This window comes from Macrotis lagotis, chromosome 1 (genome assembly GCF_037893015.1).
Source record: "Macrotis lagotis isolate mMagLag1 chromosome 1, bilby.v1.9.chrom.fasta, whole genome shotgun sequence".
Taxonomy (NCBI): Eukaryota; Metazoa; Chordata; class Mammalia; order Peramelemorphia; family Peramelidae; genus Macrotis; species Macrotis lagotis.
In genome coordinates, this window is record NC_133658.1 from 859,540,283 (window position 1) to 859,565,153 (window position 24,871).

The 24,871-nt window shown below is 43.1% G+C and overlaps 1 protein-coding gene and 1 long non-coding RNA gene across 2 annotated transcripts in view; one reads left to right on the forward strand and one right to left on the reverse strand.

The window, feature by feature from the left end:
- The window catches only part of SNRNP40 (small nuclear ribonucleoprotein U5 subunit 40), a 52,617-nt gene extending 47,721 nt beyond the window's left edge, over positions 1-4,896 (forward strand). The window contains exons 9-10 of the mRNA XM_074217869.1: positions 3,261-3,364; positions 4,406-4,896. Coding sequence (XP_074073970.1) covers positions 3,261-3,364; positions 4,406-4,455 — 154 coding nt within the window. The 3' untranslated portion in view covers positions 4,456-4,896. The remainder of the gene's footprint in view (positions 1-3,260; positions 3,365-4,405) is intronic.
- Positions 4,897-5,823: 927 nt separating this feature from the next.
- On the reverse strand, positions 5,824-13,337 carry LOC141508863 (uncharacterized). Its single transcript, XR_012474523.1, has 3 exons — positions 13,305-13,337; positions 7,257-7,288; positions 5,824-6,083 (listed from the first exon to the last, which is right to left on the reverse strand). It is a non-coding gene; the product is annotated as an uncharacterized LOC141508863 (long non-coding RNA).
- Between the last annotated feature and the right edge of the window lie 11,534 nt (positions 13,338-24,871).

Here is a 24,871-nt window from a genome sequence, read left to right on the forward strand (position 1 = left end):
TCCTGCCACGGGTTTCCATGCCAAAGCAAGGAACTGACAATGAAGCCTTCTAAATTTAACACCTAATTGACAACCACCTTTTGAGATTCCTTCATGGAAATCCTTCAAGGGCTGAGGTTCCTCTTGGCTTTCATGTGCCCTTCCAAAAAGCAAATTGCAGGATCTAACCCATATTTGGTCTTTTATTCAAGAAGTCTCCCTGGGGAGGATAGGTGGTGCAGTAGATAGAACACCTGCCTTGGAGTCAGGAGTACCTGAGTTCAAGTTTGACCTCAGACACTTAATAATTACCTAGCTGTGTGGCCTTGGGCAAGCCGATTAACCCCATTGCCTTGCAAAAACCTTAATAAAAAAAAAAAGTCACCCTTCCAGATTCCTCTCATTCTCTTAGAGTTAATTGTTGGATTGACAACCTGAAAGGACTGGAAGGGAAGGAAAATTACAGGACCTTGTGAGTTAAGAGCAGAAAAAGGAGATGTCCTGGGGCCCTGTGCCTCTTCCATCTTGGCAGGGGTTCTTCAAATGGCATAGTATCTTCTATAATATACCCACCACCATCACCAGTGCATTAGTGATATGGTTAGACTGGAGCCTGGGTTTGTTTTTTTTAATTTATTTATTTTGAATTTTACAATTTTCTCCCCAGTTTTGCTTCTCTCCCCCCACTCCACACTTAAGGCAGTCTGTTAGTCTTTACATTATTTCCATGGTATACATTGATCTCAGTTGAATGTGATCACAGAGTAATCCTATCCTTAAGGGAAGAAAATAAAGTAAAAGAGATAGCAAAATTACATTATAAGGTAACAGGTTTTTTTAAAAATTAAAGGTAGAGGGGTAGCTAGGTGGTGCAGTGGATAGAGCACTGGCCCTGGAGTCCTGAGTACCTGAGTTCAAATCCTATCCTTGGGCAAGACACTTAACCCCATTTGCCTTGCAAAATCCTAAAAAAGGGGAAGCTAGGTGGCATAGTGATAAAGCACCGGCCCTGGAGTCAGGAGTACCTGGGTTCAAATCCGGTCTCAGACACTTAATAATTACCTAGCTGTGTGGCCTTGGGCAAGCCACTTAACCCCGTTTGCCTTGCAAAAAAAAAAAATTAAAGGTAATAGTCTTTGTTCAAACTCCACAGTTCTTTCTCTGGTTACAGATGGTATTCTTCATTGCAGAGAACACCAAATTGTCTGATTGTTGCACTGATGGAATGAGCGAGTCCATCAAGGTTGATCATCACCCCCATGTTGCTGTTAGGGAGTACAATGTTCTTCTGGTTCTGCTCATCTTACCCATCATCAGTTCATGCAAATCTTTTCATGGCTCCTGGGTTTTTTTAAAGTTTTTTGCTGGCTTGGACATATTGAGGTATCAAGGTGGTGCAAGCATTAGGCTTGGGATCAGAAAGTTCTGGAGTTCAATTTTGGCCTCAGACACTACTAGCTGTGAGATCTTGGGCAAGTCACTTGACCTCTATCTCAATTTCCTCAACTGGAAAATGGTAATGAAAAAGCACCTGCCTCCCAGGGTTGCTGTAAGGATCTATGTTACAATCTTTATAAAAGCAGAGTGCCTCCCACAGAGCTAGTGCTGCATAAAAGTGGGCTGGGGATTCTTTTGTCATATATTGACCAGATGGCTAGTCAGTTTTTGGTGGAGGGAACCCTTAATGCACATTTGTATGTTGTCATCAAAATATAATCTAGTGGCATTGCCTTTGGGTTATTTTTGCATTGCCCTATGAATATGATTCTTTCCTTCATGGAACATAACTTGATTGAAGGCTGGAGGGAGGAGCATGGGGCTTTTAGAAGATAATGGTGACATCCTGAGGCATGCATCCAGGTACTGGACAGCTGTCCTGTCGCTGATAAACTCTGGCATAAAGGGTGACCCCTGAGATCTGATGAGTGAGCTCCAGATAACCAGATGCTTCCTGGCGTGGTCAGGGATCAGTCACAGTAGAGATGAGCAGGACTGTGTCAGTTGCCCCTCTTGAACTCTATGGGGCATTTCCATCATTATTGGGTGTTTGGGTTTTTTTTTTTCTTTTTTTTTTTGTTAGGTTTTTAGGTTTTTATAAGGCAAATGAAGTTTAAGTGGCTTGCCCAGGGCCACACAGCTAGGTAATCATTAAATCTCTGAGGCCAAATTTGAACTCAGATACTTCTGACTGCAGGACTGGTATTCCATCCACTGCACCACCTAGCCACCCCTATTTCCATCATTATTATCCCTTGGTATTCCTTAAGTGGCTTCATCAGAGAAGTGTTCAGAATACATGAGAAATAGTCAACCTCATCCTGGTAGTTCTTTTGATTTCTAACAGTGAATGAAAGGGCAAAGCTACTCTTTTTACCTCTTGGGCATCATTAAATGTGTTAAGATATTCACTATTCAGGGGCTTGATGACTTAGGCCAGCAAATTGTCAGTAGCAGCCCCCTCAAGCCTGTGAAGGGGACTCCCCATGACTAGGACTTGTATTCTGAGTTGTTTCTTCAGTAATGGGGGTGAGTAGCAATGACCTGGCCATATGCTATGTGACAGGTGGGAGCCCTTGGCATCTAGCTGGTAGGACCAAGGGTGGCAATGGAACATGACAAAACTTACACACCGGGATTTTTATTTACCTCCATCTTGTATTTGCCACCAGAATTTTGCATTGTCTCCACCTGGGTATGTCATATGTCCTTGGGAAAGAAAGCCAAGTATCCATGAGGGGTGGGGAGAACATAGTGTTGGTAAGCAGAGTATTAATGAGGAAAGAGAGCTGCCCAAGAGCTCACCTTGGCCATTGTTCCTTCACCATGTTACCATGGGTGAGACCTGCCCTCTGGGAGCCTTTATTTCCATAAAGTTCAGGGGTCTGACTAGCAGCCTCATTCTGTTTCTAAGCACCTAGTTACCCATAGAATCTAGTGACATTTGGTTCAGACAACTATTTGCAGAGAACAGATATTCCATCCCTTTCTTGGACCCAGGGATGGCCTTACATCTGAGCATGTTTTATCTGAGCCCACAGTTTACCTTTCCAACAAGCAGCTACATTTATTTCTAGTAAAATAGCTAGGTCATGTTGGGGCTTGCCGTCTGTGTGTATCTGTACCTATCTGTGTCTCTGTCAACATGTCTTTTGTGAGCATGTTCATTGAAAATTGCTGTTTATATTGGGGCTAAGAGCTGGCGGGACAGAGTATTTCCCACTTTGCCTCATTCCTTCTTCACCTTTCTGGCCCTAAGACTTACTTTCTGGGGTGTCTTGCAGATTTGTCTATGTTTGGGATACAACCAGCAGGAGGATCCTGTACAAGCTTCCAGGCCATGCCGGCTCAGTCAATGAAGTGGCCTTCCACCCCGATGAGCCCATCAGTAAGTTTCGTCACAGATAGGGGAGTGACTCGGCCATGTCACCTTCACCTCACCTTCCACCATGAAGTGGAAACCCCTGAGATGGGCAGTTCTGCTGCATGGGTTTCCTTGGAGACTAGTAAATAGTGGGGAGGGAAAGGAAAGAAGAAGGAAGCAGGTGCTCCCTTTTCTCCTATTCAACCGATTGTGTGCCCATGAAGAACATGGAACTCCAAGAGATCAGTGACCCCAGTCAGCTAGCAAACCTTTTAAAGGCCTGCCTCCTTGCCAGGCATTGTAGTGGGGCTCAAGAACACCCAGAGGAGAAATGAAGGTGTACTCTGCCCTCAGGGAACTTGCAGGTTGTTTCCAAACATAACTTGAGTTCATTAGATTCAGTCCATGTTTCATAGATTTATTTTGCTATGAGGAAAGTCTAATTGAATGTAAGTTAAATTTTAACTTTCATTGGCGAGTTTGCTTATATAAAGGACCTTAAATTGAATTAAGAAAACAGCTCATTTTTCTACCAATTAACACATGCATTTGCAAATGTTCAGTTTTTAGTCATGCATTGCTGCACATTTGATAAAAACCTTTCTGCTGGCACCCCAGGAGCAAGGAAAGAGTAGTATGGATTAGAAAGGGATAGAAGCAGTTGTTTAAAGCTTGCTCCAGCATGTTGGTCCTCAGAATTGTGGGGCTGGAAATTGAAGTGGAAAAGTTAGGCTGAATCCAGCTAATCTATGACTAAACAATCACAGAGGTCACTTTGAAAAAACAAGATTAATGTGGGGAGAGTTTTATTCTTCCTTTCACAAAGTTACTCTACTGATTTCATCTGCTGGCTAGTCAGCAATTCAGAATGTGAAGTAACATTAAGGATGCAATTTTTAAATAAAATTAGGGCCAGCATCCTGTGAATCACTTAGATGAAGGGAAGAATTGAAGTGAAATGTAAATGATTTTTAGATAAGAATTGGCTCCTATTGCCAAAGCCCCTACATTCTTCCAGACTCTTAATTTCCTGTTGTCTTGTCCTTTGTTCACTCTTCCCTATAGTTCTCTCTGCATCCAGTGACAAAAGACTTTATATGGGAGAGATCCAGTGAAGATCCGAAGTGAAAGACTGGAGAGGGAATTGACCTTGACATCTTGGTTGGCAAAAACAGGATTTAATTGAAAGGCATTGGGCCCCGTGTTCTCCCTTCAGATTAGCCAAAGGTGGAGAGTGAATTTGCTTTCTAAGATAACCATATTTCCAAGGTGACATATCCCATCCTGACCAGGCAACCTCCACTTACCTCCAGAAACCATACACCGAAGTTCCCAGGTTTATTTCTTGAAGAAACAAGGCTTTTCCCATCAAACCGACATTGTATTAGTTTGTATTTCCCAACACAGGCAGAAGATTGGGACAGGAAATTTGAATGAAATGTGTTAGCTTTTTGTTTTGTTTTGTTTTTTGATTCAGTAACGGGCTTGTATGATATTTTCTGTCACTTTTCTCTGAGTCATTTTCTATGAAAAGCTAAATAGATGTCTTTTGACAAGAGCTGTGTGGCTGGAATTTATTGCTGTCTTTTCTTGGGAGCATGAACACCATAAATCAAAGCTAGAGCTCTGATGTGGACACGGATACAATCCATATAGGTTTCTGAGAAGCCAATTTTATTTTTCCTCTCTGTTTTGGGGGAGTTTTACTCTCTACACCATGAAAATGACAAACCAGGAATTTGTCAGGGACCAAATCCCTTTCTCCTGTTAGAAACTGAACAACCATGAGATGGTAAATAAAACTGTAAAGGGCCCTGGGCTCCTCTTCTCTCCCTCTTTAATGGACAGGACTGGGGCCACTCAGGCTCTCTGCTGCCCCTTTTTTTACTGGCCACTTTCCCCATCATTAGCAAACTTAGGGGAACCACTCATTAGAGAGGGTATCTTTTGACTTGGGACCAAAGCTCCAGTGCCCTATGGGATTCCAGTTCATTAATACTCCTGTTTCCTAAGAGGATATAAGAGAGGATGTAAGTGGCCACTCCTTACACATGCTGGTGCCAGACTCAGTTATAAGGGGAATCAGTCACCCATGTTTCCGGAGTGCTTCAAGTTCTTTGGGAGGCTTTCCTCACAGCCCCAAGAGGTAAAGAAATCCATCCCAAGACAGACCAGTGTCTTCACTTACATGACACTGACAATAAAGGACCTTCACAGGACAAACTGCTACCAAGAGTGTTTAAATTTACCTGTCTCTATATGAAAGTCTGGGAGATCTGGGTCCTTGCTATTCTGGAGCTAAAGGAAGGGTTGTTAGCCTGGCTCAGGGTCACCAAGCATCCAAGCATTTTCTGTCCTGGACCATTCAACCATTCCCACAAATGACTCTTGTCCCAACTCTTTACTTGTCTTTGGGAGAATCTAGTACACACACACACACACACACACACACACACACACACACACACACCATGTGACCCAGTCACTTTTCATCCCAACTTCCTCCCCAATGCTCAGGTTGTGTCATGAAAACATTAACATGAAAGAAAAAAGGACTAGAATCTTTACATCCTGATTTTTTTAAAGGCTGCTGACCCCTGATTAATAGAAAGAAGAAAAGCCCTGGAAACGTCAAAAGATCACTGTACCTCTTCTAGCCTGTTTCTCAGGCTTGACCTTTCCAGGTCTTGGGGGATCCCCCTGCATGATGATGGAGAGCAGGGTGAGAATATAATTCCAGGGCCTAGGGAATAAAGAGATTAGTATCAGCTTCCCCAGAAGATGTAAATTGTGACTCACTTTGAGAGAGATAGATGGCCCCTAAATGAGCAATGGCATTTCTGGTTTGCAGTTAATTTCTCTTCATGACTTTCATGGTCTCCAGCAGTTAATACTGTTGGCACTTAAAAAGCCAGCCCCCTTTTCCAGATGGTTGTTGGGGAGGTGGTGGTTTCAGGGTTTTTCCCTGCTTAATAATCTGAAGATGTATCTGAAGGCCATTTCTTTGTGTATATGGATCCTGGTAATAGGGTTGACGCCCTGTTCTAATAAAGACTTCAGACTCTAGTCACCTGAGTGCGGAGTGGTCCTGTCTCTCATCTTCTTTCAACCCTATAGTGAGTGTCACCAGATCACACTGCAACAGGGGCTCCAAAGTGACTCACTTTCAACAGCTGTATGTTGGTGAATCTCCCATTCACCGGGAGAAAGAGGCCTTTCTTCACCTCAGCTGCCTTCTCAGGTTGACTCCATAAGGGTTCCTCCCATACAGTGCCTGGGGATGGCAAAGCCTTGGCTCTTGCCTCTCCTCTAACTGTCCTGAGGGGAATGTAGGGTGGTCATAGCAAGAGTAAAACTCTCATCTCAAGTCATTCAGGTCTAATTGTGGTGGGGAGGACAAGTCTGTACAAATGGCCTCCTTCGAAATGAACCTGGAATTTAATAACCAGAGACACAGTTGAGCTCTCCAGATCAGATAGAAAGAACTGCCTGGCTGAGAATTTAGGACATTTCTCTTCCTACCTGATCAGTCAGAATGAGAGCTGTCAGTACTCTCCATTTTAAAGATGAGAAAACAGTCTTAAGAAATGGTTCTTTAGCTGTGTGGCCTTGGGCAAGCCACTTAACCCCATTTGCTTTGCAAAAAAAAAATAAAAAGAAATGGTTCTTCTGATTTATGGTCCATTGTTCTTATCTCAGTGGTACTGTTGTGCTATTCCTGTACCCTTGACTTTAGGACACAAAAGTGGAGGCCAGAGCTTAGGCGCTGCTAATCTTCAATGTCCATTATTCCTTTTCTCCTCCCTTACTTCTGTCTGCCAGCACCATCTGATCATCACCTAAAAGTCAGTATTACCTGTTCTCCTGGAGATGAACAGTTGAAAGACAGAGCAATTTACAAAAAAAGGACACCTACCTTGGAAAATGATAACCTGTCCAACTTCAGTCCTGGAAAACATGAAATATACCTCTCTTTGGTTAAAAAAAAAAAAGGGTAATTTACATAAAAATGTAAATTGTTATATATACTGTTTGGTTTTGCTTAACCTTTGGGAGGTGGAGATGAAGGTTGTTAGAAATGACTTAAAATAAATGGCATCAATAAAATCTGAAAGTGTTAACATCTCAAATAAAGGAAATCCTAATTGAAACAACTTTGATAACATTTCACATGCACCAAATGAAAAAATATAGGCAAAAAATGACATCTCAAAACTGATGGCATAATTCACACCTGTCTGGTAGAATTTCTTGGGTGTTTTCATTTAAGGCAATGAGGTTAAGTGACTTTCCCAGGGTCACACAGCTAGGCAATTATTAAGTGTCTGAGGCTGGATTTGAACTCAGGTCTTCCGGACTCCAGGGCTGGTGCTCTATCCACTGTGCCACCTAGCTGCCCTTACTGGTAGAATTTCAAACTGGAATTATTTTAGAGAGTAATCTGTCAGTATACCTTCAATAGTTACTAAAATAATTATATGTTTAACCAGTAATCCCATTATTACTAATATACTCTGAGGAGTTTTTAAAGTGCTCTTTATCTGAAGATATCTGGAGGCAATCTAGATGGTTCACAGTTAGGGAAAGACCAAACAAACTCATATAAATGTAATAGAATAATACAATGGAGTTAAGAAATTACAAATATGAGAATTATAAAGAAATTAACAGTCTTTCTTACAGGAAAAGCCATGGGAATAAGGTATAGCCAGAAGCAAGAAATCATGGTAAGGAAGAAAGAGCAATGGGTTGGGGGTGAAAAGACCTAAGCTTAAATCTCACACCTGTTTCTTATTCCTTGTGTGATATTGGACAAATCATTTACCCTTTCTTGGCCTCGGTTTCCTCTTCAGATAAAATGAGGGGATTAGACTAGACTTCTGAACTCATTTCCAGTTCTAAATTCATGACTGATATTGACTGTGCCTTTGTTTAAAAAAAAAATTGTTTAGACAAGGATCAAGCATCAAATAGACTGGAGAGGACAAAGGAATGAAGGCTGTTGAATGAGTCCAGCAATTATATTCAACCAATCAAGCCTCAGCTACAATACCCAGGCAAGATTGACCAAGAAAAGCATTTATTTTATTAAACCTAAATTAGAATCTCACCAGAAAAAAAAAAACACGAAGTGACAAAGAGAATAGGGAGCACAAATGTTTCTTGTGATGTCCTGAGACTATAAAGATTGAGGCCCTTTTAAATATTGTGTTAGAGTAATTGTAATACTGGTGATAGAAGTCAGACCTTGGGTCATATTGTCTAATCTCTAACCAAGTTATGAATTTAACATAACTGTGACCTTGTATTGTAATAACTCTGGTAATGATGATAGCATTCTATGGACATATTACCATCAGAAACCTCATTACCAGGAAGAAGAATTATGTAGGTAACACAGTGATGACTTCCAGAACATTGATTGCCTCCCTATCATTCTTCAATAGGTGAAGATCAAGGGGAAGGAACCTGGGATCTTTACTGATTTGTTCAGTCATTTTGATTGTATTTGACACTTTATGACCCATTTGGAGTTCTCTTGGCAAAGATACTGGAGTGGTTTTCCATTTCCTTCTCCAGTTCATTTTACAGATGAGGAAACTGAGGCAAACAGGGTGAAGTGACTTACCCAAGGTCACTCAACTAATAAGTGTCTGAGGTTGGATTTGAGTTCAGGAAGATGCATCTTCCTGATTCCAGGCCTGATACTCTATCCATTGTGCCATCTAGCTGCCCCATATTTAGTTTAGAGAAAACTAAGCAAGATGAGAGATATCCACAAACATTTGAAAGACTATTATGTTCTCCTTATCTTTTGACCCTTCTCTCATCCCTTTCAACTCTCTTCCCTTCTCTGTCTCTTTCTGTCTGTTTCTTTCCTTTCCTCCCATCCTCTATGCTGTAATGTAGACAATGAGATTGCCCTTGAAGGAAGCCTATGGAGACTGACATCACATGGCTTCCAGAACATGTCCTTCAAAATGGCAACTTGGTGGCTCCTAGCAAAGATGAAAAACTTCTGGAAAATAAGATCAGAATCTAGCAATGAAAGATATCGCTGGCACTACTAACCAAAACCAGAAAGACATATAGTGCTTCCACCCTCTCTGGATTCAAACACTAATTGAGGAGCAGGGTACTCCTCCTGAGCAAGGACCTGAAAAGTTGGAGGAATATTTGAAGAAACTGGATGCAGAATATATGAAGCTAGAGAAGTGGTAAAAGAATTAATTTAGTTATTTAACCCAAAGATGTTCTTCACCTCTAAGAAATAATTCACATGAACTGAAGTATATTGAATGAAACATTTCAGTTTCACATTCAGATGTCCATAAAAAAAAGGCTATGATACTGTCTCATCTCATGAGCTTTGGTTGGCTGTTGTGACTAGGGCTAGCTTTTGGTGTGTCTCTAAATCTGTTCTTCACCTACTGGGCTTTGCGATTTACCTAGGACAAAAGTTCAGGATGCAAATCCAGACCAGTGAATATGGAGTTCCAACTCCCACTCCTTGCTTTCCCCTACCCTTCTTAATTTTTCAACCTTTGATATTCTTTGTGTATTAATTCTTGTTCTTAATGCTGATAACATGCTCTGGAATTAAAATGAATTATCAATTTATAACCTTTAAAAATGACAGAAAGACTTGTCAAATGGTGGGTAGAGTTTTAGATTTGAAATTAAAAAAATTTTTGAGTTCAAATCCTTCTGCTGATACTCTTTAGCTCTGTGACTTTGGGCAAATGCCCCAATCCCTGACAACTGCCCCAATCATTTAGTTAATAGTCTACAAGCAATTTGGGAAATATTTATTATGATCAAGACACTGTGCTAAGAACCAGAGAGTCAGAGAAAAGCAAAAACAGACTCTGTCTGCTCCATCAGAAATGGTTTGACATTTAAATCTGTGTGGGTGATGGGAGGTCTCAAGCAGGAGTTCAGAAAACTGACAATGTGGATTTAGGTTCTATCTGGTTAGTGTCAGAGAACAGGAATTGGGGCAATGGGTATAAGAGAAGCAGATTTGGGCTTAATATAAAGAAAATCATCCTACCAACTAGTCTGAAAAGTAAGATCTCTGAAGGAGTGGTTCTGTCATTTCCATTGATGAGGAAATCATTTATACAGAGGCAACCAATTCCAATTTTAGACAACTCTAATTGAAGTTTTTCCTTTATTGGAGCTAAAATTGCCTGTCTATAATTCAGACTTCATTGTTTCCTCTGAGACCAAGCAATAAAAATCTAATCCTTACTTTCATATTATAGTTCTCTACCCATGTGGCCACCCTTCAGAAGGAATTAGAAGACCATTATTTGTCCTCCCAAGTCTTTTCTCCAAACTAAACATCCACAGTTTCTTCTATCAATCTTCACATGCCATGGTTTTTCAGTCCCAGTTTGTAAATGTCCTTCCTAAAGTGTGATATCCATAATTGAACACAACACTACAGATGTAATTGGTTTAGGAATTCTTCTTGGAACCTCTTTTCTTCTCCCCATTTATTATTTCCTTTGGTGATCTCATCAGTTCCCAAGGATTCAATTATCATCTCTGCTCCTTATGCTGATGATTCCCAGATCTACTAACTCAGCCCTAACCTCTGCTGACTTCCAATCTTGAATTCCAACTACTTTTCAGATATCTCAAACTGGATATTCAGTAGACATTTTAAATATTCAGTGTGTCCCGAACTGAATTCATTATCTTTACTCCCAAGTCCTCCCCTCTTTCTAACTTTCTTATTACTATCAAGGGCACCACCAGCCTCTCAGTGCCCAATACTCACACCCTTCCACCATGACCAGGCATTTCTTCCTTTGTTCCAGGTTCTCTTCACCTCAAGCCTGGGCTATTGCAATAGCCTACTAATTGGCCTCCATGCTTCAAGACACTCTACCCTCCAATCCAACTTCCACTCAACTGTCAACATCAAGGTGATCTTCCTAAAGTACAGGTGTGACCAGGTCTGCCTTCCCTTTCCCTCACCATTCGGTCAACTCCAGTGACTTGATACCACCTCTAGAATCAAGTATAAAAATCCTCTTTAACCTTCAAAGACTTTCCTAACCTCTCTCCATCCTCTTCCCTCCTCACATACTCTGCCATGTCATGATACTGGTCTCTCTGCTGTCTTTTTAGCAAGTCATTCCATCTCCTGTCTCCTAGTGTTTCCAGGGACTGACCACCCTGCTTGAAATCCTCTCCCTCTTCCTTGTCACCTCCTGACCTCCCTGGTGTCTTTCAGGTTCCAACTCCACTCCCACCTTCTATAAGAAGTTCTCCCTAGGGGGCAGCTAGGTGGCGTAGTGGATAAAGCACAGGCCCTGTAGTCAGGAGTACCTGGGTTCAAATGTGGTCTCAGACACTTAATAATTACCTAGCTGTGTGGCCTTGGGCAAGCCACTTAACCCCATTTGCCTTGCAAAAACAAAAACAAAAAAACCCCAAAAACCAAAAAACTAAGAAGTTCTCCCTGACCCCCTCCCTCTTAATGCTAGGGCCTAACCTCTTGATTATCAGCAATTTATCCTGTATATATATCTTATTTATACATTCTCCCTCATTAGGTGGTGAACTCCTTGAGGGCAGGAACTGGGTTTTATTATTTATATTTTTTGCCTTTCTACATACCCACCAATGCTTAGCATAGGGCCTAATACTATGTGACTGACTGATTATCAACCATCTTGTTCTGTACACTAATTTTTGTCAAGGCTGCCTAATATTACATTAGTTCATTTGTCTGACATCACACTGCTGACCATTGGGTTTATAAACCTTTTTCATTTGAGCTGCTTTTTTACTACCTTCCCTTATTCTGTACTTTTGCTGTTGATTTCTTTGAATCCAGATTTGGTACTTTCAATGTAGACCTATTAAATTTTATGCTATTATATTGGCTCATTATTATAGCCTTTTCAAGATATTTTTAAAATCCACAGTTTCAATAATTATGCCACCTCCATCTTCATCCAAGACCTTGGATTGGAGAAGGGAGAACAGTCTCCACCTTCAGGCAGAGGAGAACTAAGTCAGAAGCTAAGGAAGCATAAACCTGTTAGAAGGATAGGATAAGTCCATGCTAGTGGGAAAATCTGTGGCTTGAATAGAGACTCTTCACTCAGTCTACCCACTCTACTTAGCCACTCCCCCTCCTCACTCAGTCTATCCCTTCATTTGGTCTATTCTCCTTGCTACAGGTAAGACCTTTGGCTCAGACACCCCACATCTAGCCTAATAACCTTTTTTTTTAAAAAAAAAAGAAAATAAGGTCAACTTGAATAATTTGCTTTTAATTAACCAATGAACCCTGAACCTACCCTTGGTAATCTTCACCTTCCTTCCAAAATGTTGATTGCCCATTTGTCCTTTTAATAATCTATTCTAGAATTTTACCAGGTGTTGATATAAAAGCACATATACTGTATTCACCTTTTTTCCCTTTACTCTAGTCCCATAGCCCCTCTCCTATTTGCTAGGATTTCTCGAAGATCATCAACAGTGGTTCAGCCTTCACCTGTGCAAGCTCAATGGTACCCTGGGAGGTGATTTGTCTAGGTCAGCTGACTCAGATTGCATTGAGCAAAGTCTGACAATCTTCCTACTCTTGGGTTTCAATTCCCTGTTAACCATTTTTGTTCTCTTCTTCCCAAGCATCATCCTGAATACAAAGCAAAACAAATGGAAATAAAAGCAATCTGAGTTTTAGATTTATGTTTGCCTTCTCTCCATTATCCCATAGTCCCATCCAAGGCAAGCAAGCTTATCCTTTCCTTGATCTAGACCTTTTTCCTTTTTTGTTGTTATTGTGGCCCCTTTTACAGTTTTGCACTCCCAGCCTTCCAGGGCTTTGAGACTCTTGTTTTTGTTCTCAACTACTCTCTCTCTCTCTCTCTCTCTCTCTCTCTCTCTCTCTCTCTTTTGGGGAGCACTGTGTCTATTTAAAATCTGGGTCACTTACCAAAGTCACTGTCCAGCCACATGGATCTCTTTGTCTTCCTCAGGAATTGATTATGACTTTCCCCAGAATTCCATTCTAGAATCTTCCTTAACTTTTCTTAGGATTTCCCTCTTAGTCATTTCAATTCAATTCAATTCAACTCAACATTGTTGTTGTTCAGTCATTATAGTCCTACTTGACTCTCCTGGACCCCTTTTGCAGTTTTCTTGGCAGACATTAGAATGGTTTGTTATTGTCTTCTTCAGTTCATTTTACAGATGAGGAAACTGAGGATCAAGTTACTTGCCCAGATATACACAACTAGGGGCAGCTAGGTGGTACAGTGGATAGAGCACCAGCCCTGGAGTCAGGAGGACCTGAGTTCAAATTTGACCCTAGACATTTAATTATTACCTAGCTGTGTGACCTTGGGAAAGTCACTTAAGGCCCCATTACCTTGCAAAAACAAAGACAGTTGCAAACAACTAGTAATTGTCTGAGGTCAAATTTGAACTCAGGACCATGAGTCTGCCTGTCTTCATCCCTGGAGTTCTCTCCATTATGCCACTGACTGTCTGAATTCAGCAATGCTTGAGGTAAAGGAGATCACAAAATAAAATCCTTACTCTCAAACCTCTTCCATTATAACAGACACAAAAATATCTAAAAATGCAGGAGAAGAAATAAGTTTTGATAGGGGAAACCGGGAAGGCTTTAGAGAGGAAATAATCCATGGTAGTCCAGTAGCAAGAGTACTGGCAATGAACCAGGAATTAATGGATGACAAAAATTGTTTGTTGAATGAATAAAGGACTACCTTATCCTATGAGTCAAAAGAAAAGAAAGAGAGCTTAGGTAAAGACATGGAGCATTTTTGAAGTGTGAGGGAACTCTGTTGAATGGTCTTTATGTTTTCATTGAGTAGGAAGTAAGCCTACTTTCCTCAAACCTTTGCTGCTACCTCGCTGGCTTCTGAAGGAGGAGGATGGAAGGTCATTTAGCAATTTGAAAAAAGTGAAGAGTCAGAAGGAAGTCAGAAGTACTCAAAACTTGAATTCCTCTACATCATACCTGGCAAGCAGGCTTCCAGCCTTAGTCTGAACTCTTTCAAAGAAGGCAGTCAACTGCCTCCTAAGGAGGCCCATTTCACTTTTGAAAGGCTCTACTGGTCAGAAAGCTTTTCCTCTAGGTCAAGCTTAAATTGGCCTCCACCTATGGTCCCTGGTCCCTCACTGTCCCCTCTGCAGCCAAAAATGGTGACCATGATGGAGAGTCAAAAAGCAATGAATACAAAGATCACTGGGCCCTAGGGAGTATCCAAATGATGTCAGAAATCATCAATATCTAGTTGAACTTGTCAGTACTGTTTAATGTCTAAGGTTGAAGGAACCTACCTATCCTGCCTTTGAATCTATACCCATCATCCCTTCTAAAGTCCATTGGGGTTGGTCCAGCATTGCCCTCTTTCTCATTATCTCATCTTCACCAACCAGGTCTTCCTCAGAGACAGGTTCAAGTCCAGAATAGTTTCTTGTTGTTACCTCTGTGTGCTAAAAGATGAAATTATCTGCAAGATAAGGTAAGAATTTGTCAGCTGCTGTGCTGTTAGAAGAAAGACTCCCTAGCTGATGTTTGAATAGTTCCATTTTTCAAATATATGCTGCCTTCACATCATTTTATCCATGATCTCCATCTGATTTATTATTCCCTAGGCCATGATATCCCACCTCCTCTTGCTATGTCTTTGCCCAGGCTATACCCCCTGCCTGGAATGCTTGCTTCTTCATCTCTGCCTCTTAGTTCCCAAGTACCTTCAAGACTTAAATTACTCCTGCCTGAGGCCCTCTTAGGACACCCTAGTTCTTAGCTATTTTCTCCTCCATTACATGAGTCTGTATGTATTTTATACTGATTTACCTGGTACATGTTATTTACTTATTTAATACATAGTATTTTCCCCTAGTTGAATGTGAGCTCCCTGAGGGCAGAAACTGTTTCATCCTTGTCTTTGTATCCTTAGCTTCTCACATAGCCGATACTTAATGATTGTTTATTAAGGGAGTTTCTAATAAAACTCCAACTACTCTTCTGCCTCTCCCTCCTTTGTTCCCCTCTTTCCTGGTCCCCAGTGTGCTTCCCAACTTGTAGGATTGTAGATATATTGCATAACAAAGCCTGGGGCATGCTACCATCTCCCTTACCAATCTCTTCTCAAATGGTTGGATGAATGAATTAAAAAAATTATTTGTTAAGCACCAAGCTAAATACTAGAGGAGAAACAAACAGAAAAGCAAGAAAGAAACAAGAAAAGAGGAAGGAACTAAGAAGGAAGAGAAAAAGAAAGAAAAAAGATAGGAAGCTAGAAAGGAAAGGAGCAGCCAGGTGGCAAAGTGGATAGAGCTTTGGCCCTGGAGTCAGGAGGACCTTAGTTCAAATTTGACCTCAGATACTTAATATTTATCTAACTGTGTGAACCTGGGCAAGTCACTTAACCCTACTTGCCTTGCAAAAAAAAAAGGAAGGAAAGGAAAGGAGGGAGGAAAAGAAAGGAATAAAAGAAAGCCAGGAAAAGAGAAAAAAGAAGGAAGATAGAAAGGAAGGAGGGAAGAGAAAGAAAAGAATGGAAAAGAAGAAAGAAAAGGCTGGTTGGTTCTTGTCCTTCATTATTGAAGAAGACCAAAATGACAATTATGTTTTAGACAAATTACAGTGTCCAACTGTGTCTGATCAGCCCAATATGAGCTCAAAATGCTTTACCACAGGTCAGACCCAAATAGCCCATATGAATACCTGGGGTGGGTACTCTAAACTTACAGATGTCATGTTCCCTTTGAGCTGCTTCAATTCTGTCTTCCTCATAGAGTGCTGCATCCTCACCGATGAGGGCATGCCATGCTGAGTGATCCTGTGCCAGTGTCTCCCATGCTGCACAATCTATTACAAAGTTCTTCAATGAGACCTTCAGGGTGTCTCGGTATCACTTCTTCTGACCCCTTTGTGAGCGCTTGTCCTGTATGAGTTATCCATAGAATAGTCTTTTTGGCAAGCAGACATCTGGCATTCTAAAGAAAAGGAGGGGGGAATAAAAGAAAGAAGGGAGGGAAGGAGGAAAGAAAGAAGTGGGAGGGAAGGAACAAAAGAAAGAAAAAAGAGAAAGAAAGGAGGCAAGAAAGAAAGAGAAGAAGAAACAGATGAAAGGAAAGAAAGAGAAAAAAAGAAAGAAAGAAAAGGAAAGAGGAAGGAAGGGAGGAAAGAAAGGGAAAAGGAAGGGAAGGGATGAAAAAAGAAACAAAGAAAAGGAAAAAAGGAAAAGAAAGACAATACAGTCCCTTTTCTCAAGGAGCTCTCATTCTGATAGAGTAAGGCAACATGTAAGAGAGATCTCAGCTACAACTAAGAAGGAAAGATCCCATAGTTCTTAGGGTACGAGTAGTGATACCTCTTCCTATATGACAGTGATATAACAAATCTCTGTATTTTACATGAACCATTAGATAGAACCAAGGATTTGGATGGTGAGAACATTTTTCCTGAAGTATTCAGTAGTTGTGAAGCCTGAGGAGATTATTAACAGGTCCTGTCCCCATGAGGGTTGCTCCCATCCAAGATAACGTAGACAAGAGTCAGACTGGCAGCAAGGCCAGAGGTCTGAGGCTTTTATCTCTGGGTTATTGGACCTAGTCCTTAGTGTGAGGTGAGGTAGTGATTGAAATGATTTGATAGCACCTTGTCCATGCTTTTCCCAGGTTACTGTGCTGCTTTGACTGAGATGGTGGTGTCCTATTGGTGGCAATTGGGAAGTCAGGGGGATAATGGACCCCTTCTCCACAAGTATTGCCCCTCCTGGATGATGGCTGTGGAAGCAGGACTGGTGATCAACATTGATATACCTTTCCATTGATATATTCCAACAGTGAGTTAATCTCACATCCCTGTGCTGCCCATAAAGACATATTTACCTCCCTGAGTGAAAAACTCTTAATTCACTGTTTATTTTACAGACTGAGTGTGTTGTTGTATAGACAGACATCTGAGACATGAATATCATTTCTTCGCCTTTTCCCTATCACTGTCTCCTGTGGATTTCTGAACACCTCCACTGCTATTCGGGTTGTCACACTTGCTGTCCTCAACAGTGTCTGGCTTAGCAGCTGATCTGAGCATTTTCTCTCTCCCCTTCCTTTTTAATCAGGTCACCCAGTCTCCAAGCAAATACATTCTTCCTGGTCCTCATTAGATGCATGCTCTCTCCCTGGCCAAGATCCTGTCATTCATCTTTCTTACCCTATAATCCAGAAATTCAAAACCCATTCTTTAGTACCTCCTCCTTACCTTACATTAATCTTATTTTTTTTTACATTTCAAAGTGTTTCTTGGTGTTTTCCTAGGGGGATATCCCTGTCTCATATTCTTGCCACAGCCTCATGAGGTTGCCCAGGTAGGGACCATTATCTTCATTTTTACAGATGAGAGAAAATATGGTTTACCTATGTGATTTGTCTAAGGACATAAATAAATGTAAATACATGGTGAAGCTGGGACAGGAAGTCATGTTCCCTGAATCCTAGTCCAGAGTTTCTTCCAATAGACCTGGTTTTCAGATCACCTACTTAACCACATATTGGTGTAGAGTCAGGAAGATCCGAATTCAAATTCAGTTTTAGATCCTAGCTATGTGATCTTGGACAATTGACTTCACTTCTCTCTGCCTTGGTTTCTTCTATTGTAAACCAGGGATAATAATAGAACCCATGAGGATCAGATGAGATATTTGTAAAGTGCACAGTGACACACAGTAGGTGTTTAATAAAAGATTGCTTTCTTTCCTTTCCCTAAAACCAGAGCTGGCTGGTTTCAAATTTATGAATTGGACCATGATTCTGACTATTCCAGTATAGTAAAGCATTGAGAGAATAGAAAACAGGGCATAGAAATGGTGGACTTGGAGAGAGAATAGACTCCCAAGCCCAGGATACAGTTGGGAAAGCATGATCTCATAGGGAAACATAAAGGGACCCTAGAGTAGGATCTTAGGATAATGACTTGATCCTGGATTTATTTTTCAGTTCTGTTCCACTCTCCATGACCCCAGTTGGGGTTTTCCTAGCAAAAATACTGAAGTAGTTTGCTGCCTCCTTCTCTGGCTCATTTTACAAATAAGGAAACTGAGGCAAACAGGATGAAGTGACTTGCCCAGGTCACACATCCAGTATCTGAAGTCAGATTTTAACTCATGTCTTCTGGACCAGGTCCAGCACTCCATCTTCTGCACCATCTGGGGAGAAAGGTAAAATCTAGATACATCCTGAGAGAGAAAGACAGAGACAAAGAGATAGAGGCAGAGAGAGAGAGAGAGAGAGAGAGAGAGAGAGAGAGAGAGAGAGAGAGAGAGAGAGAGAGAGAGAGAACCAGAAAGCCAGAGGAACAAAGGCAGAGAAAGAGACAGAGAGACACAAATCCAGACACAGAGACACAGAGACACAGACAGACGCAGAAATACAGACACAGACCTAAAGACAGAGGCAGACCTGGGTGGGAACCTGCCTCCAGTGCTTACTTCTGTGTGCCCTAAGGATACTGACTTCACCTCTCAGCCTCAGTTATCCCTTCTGTAAAATGGGAGTTATTATAACTATAACTTCACATGTTTTGTGAAAGTGATGATGAAGGAAGATGCTGCTGCTACTGCTACTGATTGTAGTAAGAGCTGTCCACATGCCTATCCCAACTCCCACTCCAACCTAGTTCTGGGAGATATAGCCTCAGGCTGAATCCATTCATCTCTGGAAACCCTGGTTTAATCCCTCATTGGAGTACCATGCTGATGGTGCAAGCCTGGGTGAGTTATGGGGCCATTTGGAGCAAGGCGCTCACCTATCTCTCACCATAGACTTGTCTTTTCTCTTTGACTGAAAGCTCACACAGCTTCCTGGGCTGAAAAGGGAGTAGATGGGAAGGGGAATCTGTCTTCGCTGGTTGGGGGTCAGTGGGGGCTGCAATCTGACTCCTGGACCAGGAGAATGGATTTCTAGAGGGAGTCTATTTTGCCACGAATTGTTTACCTATCAAGTTCTCTCTGAGCATGCCATCTTTCCCAGGGCAGAGACAGCAATCTAAGATGGGGGATGGGTTGTGGGGCCCTTAGAAGAGGGGAGGGGAATGCCTTTATTTTCTCCTGTGCTTTCCCTTACCTACTCTGTCCTTTATCTTTACTCAGAGATGTCTCATTTTCTCTTCCTTCTTTTCCCTTGATCTTTTGTCACCTAGGTCCTGATTTTGTGATGTGTCATTAAAGACTAGTAGCAGAATGAGATCTCCCAGCCAACCAGTAGCCCTTAATTTAAGAGGTAGTACCCTTATCTACGACCCTGCTCATCTGCACCATCAGCCAGTCTGTTTTTGCTCCCCATCCTTGACCTAAATACTCTGCATCAGCCTTTGTCCAGTCCCACAACCAAGTGACCCTCAAATGAAGAATCATCTGCCTACCTGTGGCTAGTGTCGCTCACTAGAAGGGCCTCTTCTTCCCAGAAATACTCCTTCCATAATTGAGCCCTGAACCCCTGGAAAGACTTTTATGTAAACTGATGCATAGTGAAATGAACAGAACCAGGAGAACATTGTACATAGTAACAGCAATACTGTTCAGTGAAGAAATGTGAATGCAATACAAAGATCCAAGACAATCCCTAAGGATTAAATGATTAAGCAAACTATCTACCTCCAGAGATGGAACTGTTATTGTTTAAATACAGACTAAGGTAGTCTAGCCATTTTCATTTTTTCTTTTATTCATCTTTTTGTACAAAATGGCTAATATGAAAATATTTTATATAATTGTACATGGATAACCTATATCTGATACTTACTATCTCAGGGAGAGGGAGAGAATTTGGAACTCAAAACTTAGATAAAAATGTTAAAATAAAAAAAGTGTGGATGTGTAAACTTATTGAATTAGATTGGATTGGAATGGAAGGAAAGTTTAGATATTGTCTTGACAAAATATTAACCATGACCCAAGTGATCCTTAAAAGGCAGTCAAATGGTGAGAGGTTAAGGAAGAGGCATCCAACAAGCATATCACACACACACACACACACACACACACAAAGACACTATGAGGAGATCATTCTAAGAGAGGAGTAGCCTCCCAGGCAAAAAGTAGTTTCAAGGAGTAAGACCTCAGGCAGCAGTGAGGGGAGCTGCCTATGACTATGTCCAAAGAGGACATGGCAGCTGCACTGCAGGGAGGAACCAATCCAGAAAGCCCAGAAGACATTGAACCCAGTGGGGAGCAGCATGAGGAATCTAGGACAGAACACTGCATTCCTATAGTTACCAGAGGTTTGAGTTACTTTGATTCCATCTTCTCCATATCATGCCCCACCATCACAAGTGAATTTGTAAGTTTGTGCCTACTCTTCACACAGGTGCTGTATGTATTTGTGGAAGAGTATGTTCCAGTTTTAGGGGAAGAGAGTTTGGAATGTACTGTTCTTATCATGCCATCTTAACACCTTTGTTGGTGTTGTTGCTCAGTCCTGTCTAATTCTTTGTGATTCCATTTGTGCAAAGATGATTTACCTTTTCCTTCTCCAGATAATTTTACAGATAAGAAACTGGGGCAAACAGGGTGACACAGTTAATAAGGGTCTGAAGCTGGATTGGAACTTGTGAAGAGGACTCTTTCTGACTCCAAGCTCTGCTCTATAGGCTGTCTCACTTCCTCAATAAATACTTCTTTCTTGAGTTGAGTCTATTGGCTAACTGTTAAAGGTAAACTCATCAAAGGGGGCTGATGAGCTATAGTTTTAGGATTGTGACCCACAGAATATACCCTTAAATCTGAGGGTAATAGCTAGTGACTGAGGTAGCTCAGAAGATGCATTGTAGCTTTCTTTTTATTTTTCTTATGTTTTTTTTTTTTTTTTGCAGGGCAAACGGGGTTAAGTGGCTTGCCCAATGCCACACAGCTAGGTAATTATTAAGTGTCTGAGTCCGGATTTGAACCCAGGTACTCCTGACTCCAGGGCTGGTGCTTTATCCACTGCGCCACCTGGCCGCCCCATCCAACTTTGATTTTTGAAAATGAATTGATGTATACAGGACTCAGTAGCATCTATATACCCCAACTGTTCAGATTAGTCCTTAAGCAGAACTGCCAAGCCATCACTTAAACTTTGGTGGCTTGGTTGAATACATAGACTTGATTTAAAACCTAGAAGGGGAGGAAGGAAAATGAAGGAGAAAGAAAAGGAAGTGATTGATTCATGGGAAAAGAGGAAAGGAGAAAGAACTATGGGGGAAAATGGGAATACCAGGTCCTGAGCCAAGAGGACCATTGAAAAGGGAGATGATTAAGAGGACAAAGGCAAAAGATAAAGGAAACAGAGAGAACTTCTTTGTAATATACACATACAGACACACAAATACACACACACACAGAGTCCTAGAGATCTTGATGAGTAGCACCAATAATGAAAGCTACTCAGGCCAGATCTTCCTAGGTTGATTGTCCATAATTCCTCCTCACCCACTGTAAGAACCAGCTTAACTGACCAGCTTGCTCTTCTCCTGTGGTGACATCCCATCTCCCACTCTCCGCTTTTGCAGCAGCTGTTCCTCATGTCTGGAATACTTTGCCTCCTCAAATCATATTTTGGAATCTCTATTTTCTTTCCAGGCTCAGCTTAAGTCCTGCCTCCTATTGAGACCTTTGCTTCTTTATACAGTTGTTCATTTTTCCTTTCTCCAGTCCCTCCCCATATTACTTTAAATCTATTTTCATATCATGATGAATGGAGATCCTGACCTGGGTTCACCTCTCCTCTCTGATACCTATTTGCTGTGTGACCCTGGACAAGTCACGTAACCTCTTAATGATCACTGTGACACTCTTAAGACCTCAGGCTTCTGGCTTATATTGGAATTCCCTAAACAGAAAAATGGATTTTGCATTGACGTCTGGTCACTTGCTGATTTCCTCCAGTAGAATGTATAAACTCTCTAAGGTTAGAGTTAGGGAGTTTTCCTCAAAGCCAAGAAAAAGTTCTGCTTTTGACAGGTGACCCCAGACAAAGTCACTTAATCTCAAGGTTCTAGACCTAGGCTACTTACTCTACAAGAAGAGACCTGAGATTGGCTAAATTTTGTCTTCCAGGAATTACTTCCCCATACTAATAAAACCCCAAATCCAGTTCAAATGCTGTCTCTTCCATAGAATTTAACTTGGAGCAAGGGTAGGGGGTTCGTTTTTGACTTTGCATTCCCAAGTTCTAATTGAGAACATAGATGGAGTTTAATAAATATGCTTGGAGTGAGATCAGGGATTTAGACTCCAAGGAATAGAAAGGATCTTTCTTTGTTGGTGGCTCTCTTAGTGTCTTCATTCATTCCACACAGAGGATTTGGATGGGGGTCAGTCATAACCTTTGAGTTGTAAATAGACTCTTCGGAGGGGATCTGACTCCTTTAGCCTTAGGGACCTTTACTGAGACAGACCTATTGTTCCCTTCGACTCATTAAGGTCAGGAAGGGGGGAAAGAGATGGAAAAACTCACTTAGTGGATGGGGGTGTGTGTGTGAAGGCTGTGGGAACTTTGTGGACCGAGGTTTTGACAATGATAACTAGAAGCCTTTTGTTATATTGCCTTAAACTTTTAAGTTAGTACGTTTTTCCTTTCAATTCGATATTTTCTATATTGGACTAGAACAAAGGTTCTCCACTTGGAATCCATTCTTTTTTTAAACCTTTTTGGATTTATTTATAAACTTTTTTGGATTCATGTTTCCTTTTTCATTTTATGAATGCAAGTTTTTTTTTTTTTCTGAGATGGAGTCCAGAGGCTTCACCAGATTGCCCAAGAGGTCCAAGACTCCCAAAAGGTGAAGAACTCTAGGTCAGAGGATGAAAGGGAACATTTATGCTTGACCTGGACAGGAGAGCTGGGGGGACTTTAGGCCCAGATGGAAGGAGGAAGACTGGAAGTCTCAACTCAAGAGAGGATCCCAGGGGTTCAGGAGCGTAGCCTGCCTTTCAGCTGGTTTGGGTTGTCTTCTTGCAGCCCCCAAAGCGGGGGAACCTACTGAGGAGCATAACCTAGAGAAAGCAAAGAGGAATTTCAGTGCACCCAGGACGATCAAGCCCCTGCTGCTAGCCAGCCACAGTGCAGGTGGGTGCCGGCTTTACCGAGACAAAAGCAAAAACAAACAGCGCCTCCTTTCAGGTGCTTGGATTCTGCCCCTGGGCTCCCACTGAAAGTGGCTGGATTTCGGGGAACCGCCAGCCCACAGACCGGCCGCGGAGGAGAATTTGGGGGGAAAAGCTTCCCAGGCCTTTTCGTGACAAATGTGAGACTGGGATAAATGACTCGGCTGCTCCCAGGAGGTTCAAGTTCTTCCCCAAAGCAAGTGTCCCTGGGTGCCCCCCACCCCGGTTCTGGTCCTGGAGCTTGGAAGGGTGGCTGAGAGTTGGGGTGATTTTCCCCTCCAGCCCTTGTCCTTCCTCCCTGCCCAGGGTTCGGAGGCGACAGCTGTCTGGGTTCCCCCGACTAAGGGGTGGGGGCCGATTTTCTCCTTTCGCCCTGCCCAGGATGCGCGATTGCAGTTTCTGACCTGGGTTCACTGGGCCACCTGACGAAGGGGTGGGGGCGAGGCGTGGGGAGGTGTTCCCCTCCGACCCCTAGGATTCGCGATGCCAGTTTCTGACCCGGGTTCAGCTGACCCCTCGGCGCCGGGTGGGGAAGCGGGGTGTCCGCGGGCGGTGGGGAGGACGTAGCGGAGACGCCAAAGATCTGGAGCCCTCCTGGGTCCCGGGCCCAGTCAAGCCCGGGAGAGAAAGTTCAGCCCCTCCCTCCTTTCCTCCCTCCCCCTCCCCCGGCTCTTCCCAGTCTTCCCCACTCGGCAAGTTTTCTTCTTTGTCTGCCTCCCTCTTCCCCCTTCCTCCCTCCCGCCCTCCCTCTCCCTGATGGAATAGGTGCCCGGGATTCAGAACTGGAAAGGAACGGCGGAACCCTCGTTGTGCCGGCCGAGGAAACTGAGGCCTCCCCGGGGCTGCGCCCCTCCTGTCCCCCGGGCTCTGCCGGCCTCCGGGGCTGCGGCCGGCTCCGAAGTCTATTCTCGCTCGCCCTCCACGCCCCCTCCCCACGGTCCCGGCCCGGCCCCGCCCCTCCCCGGGCCGCGAAGCCACGTGGTCGGGCCGGGCGGCTGCAGACTGCTCGGGCTCCTGCCCCGGCTGGGCTGGGCTCCGCCGCGCTGCCCGCTGCCCGCTCCCGCCGCCCGCCTCTGGGGGCATGAGGCGCTGCCGGCCCGCAGCGGGCCGAACAAAAGAGCCCCGGCTCGGGCTGCGCGCCCCGCTGCCCCGCGCGGGCCATGGAGCCTGAGCCGAGCCGCCCGAGCCCGCGCCGCGCCCGGGGGGAGCCGCGGCCCCAGCCCTAGGGGAGCCCCGGCCGCCCTGCTGCGAGCTCGGGGCGCGGGGAGGACGCGGGCCAGGCGGGGAAGGGGAGGCGAGGACTCGGGGGGAGGAGGACGCTCTCGGGGTCCCGGCTTCCGTGCCAGCCCCGGGCGCGGAGTCCAGCCAGAGCGCA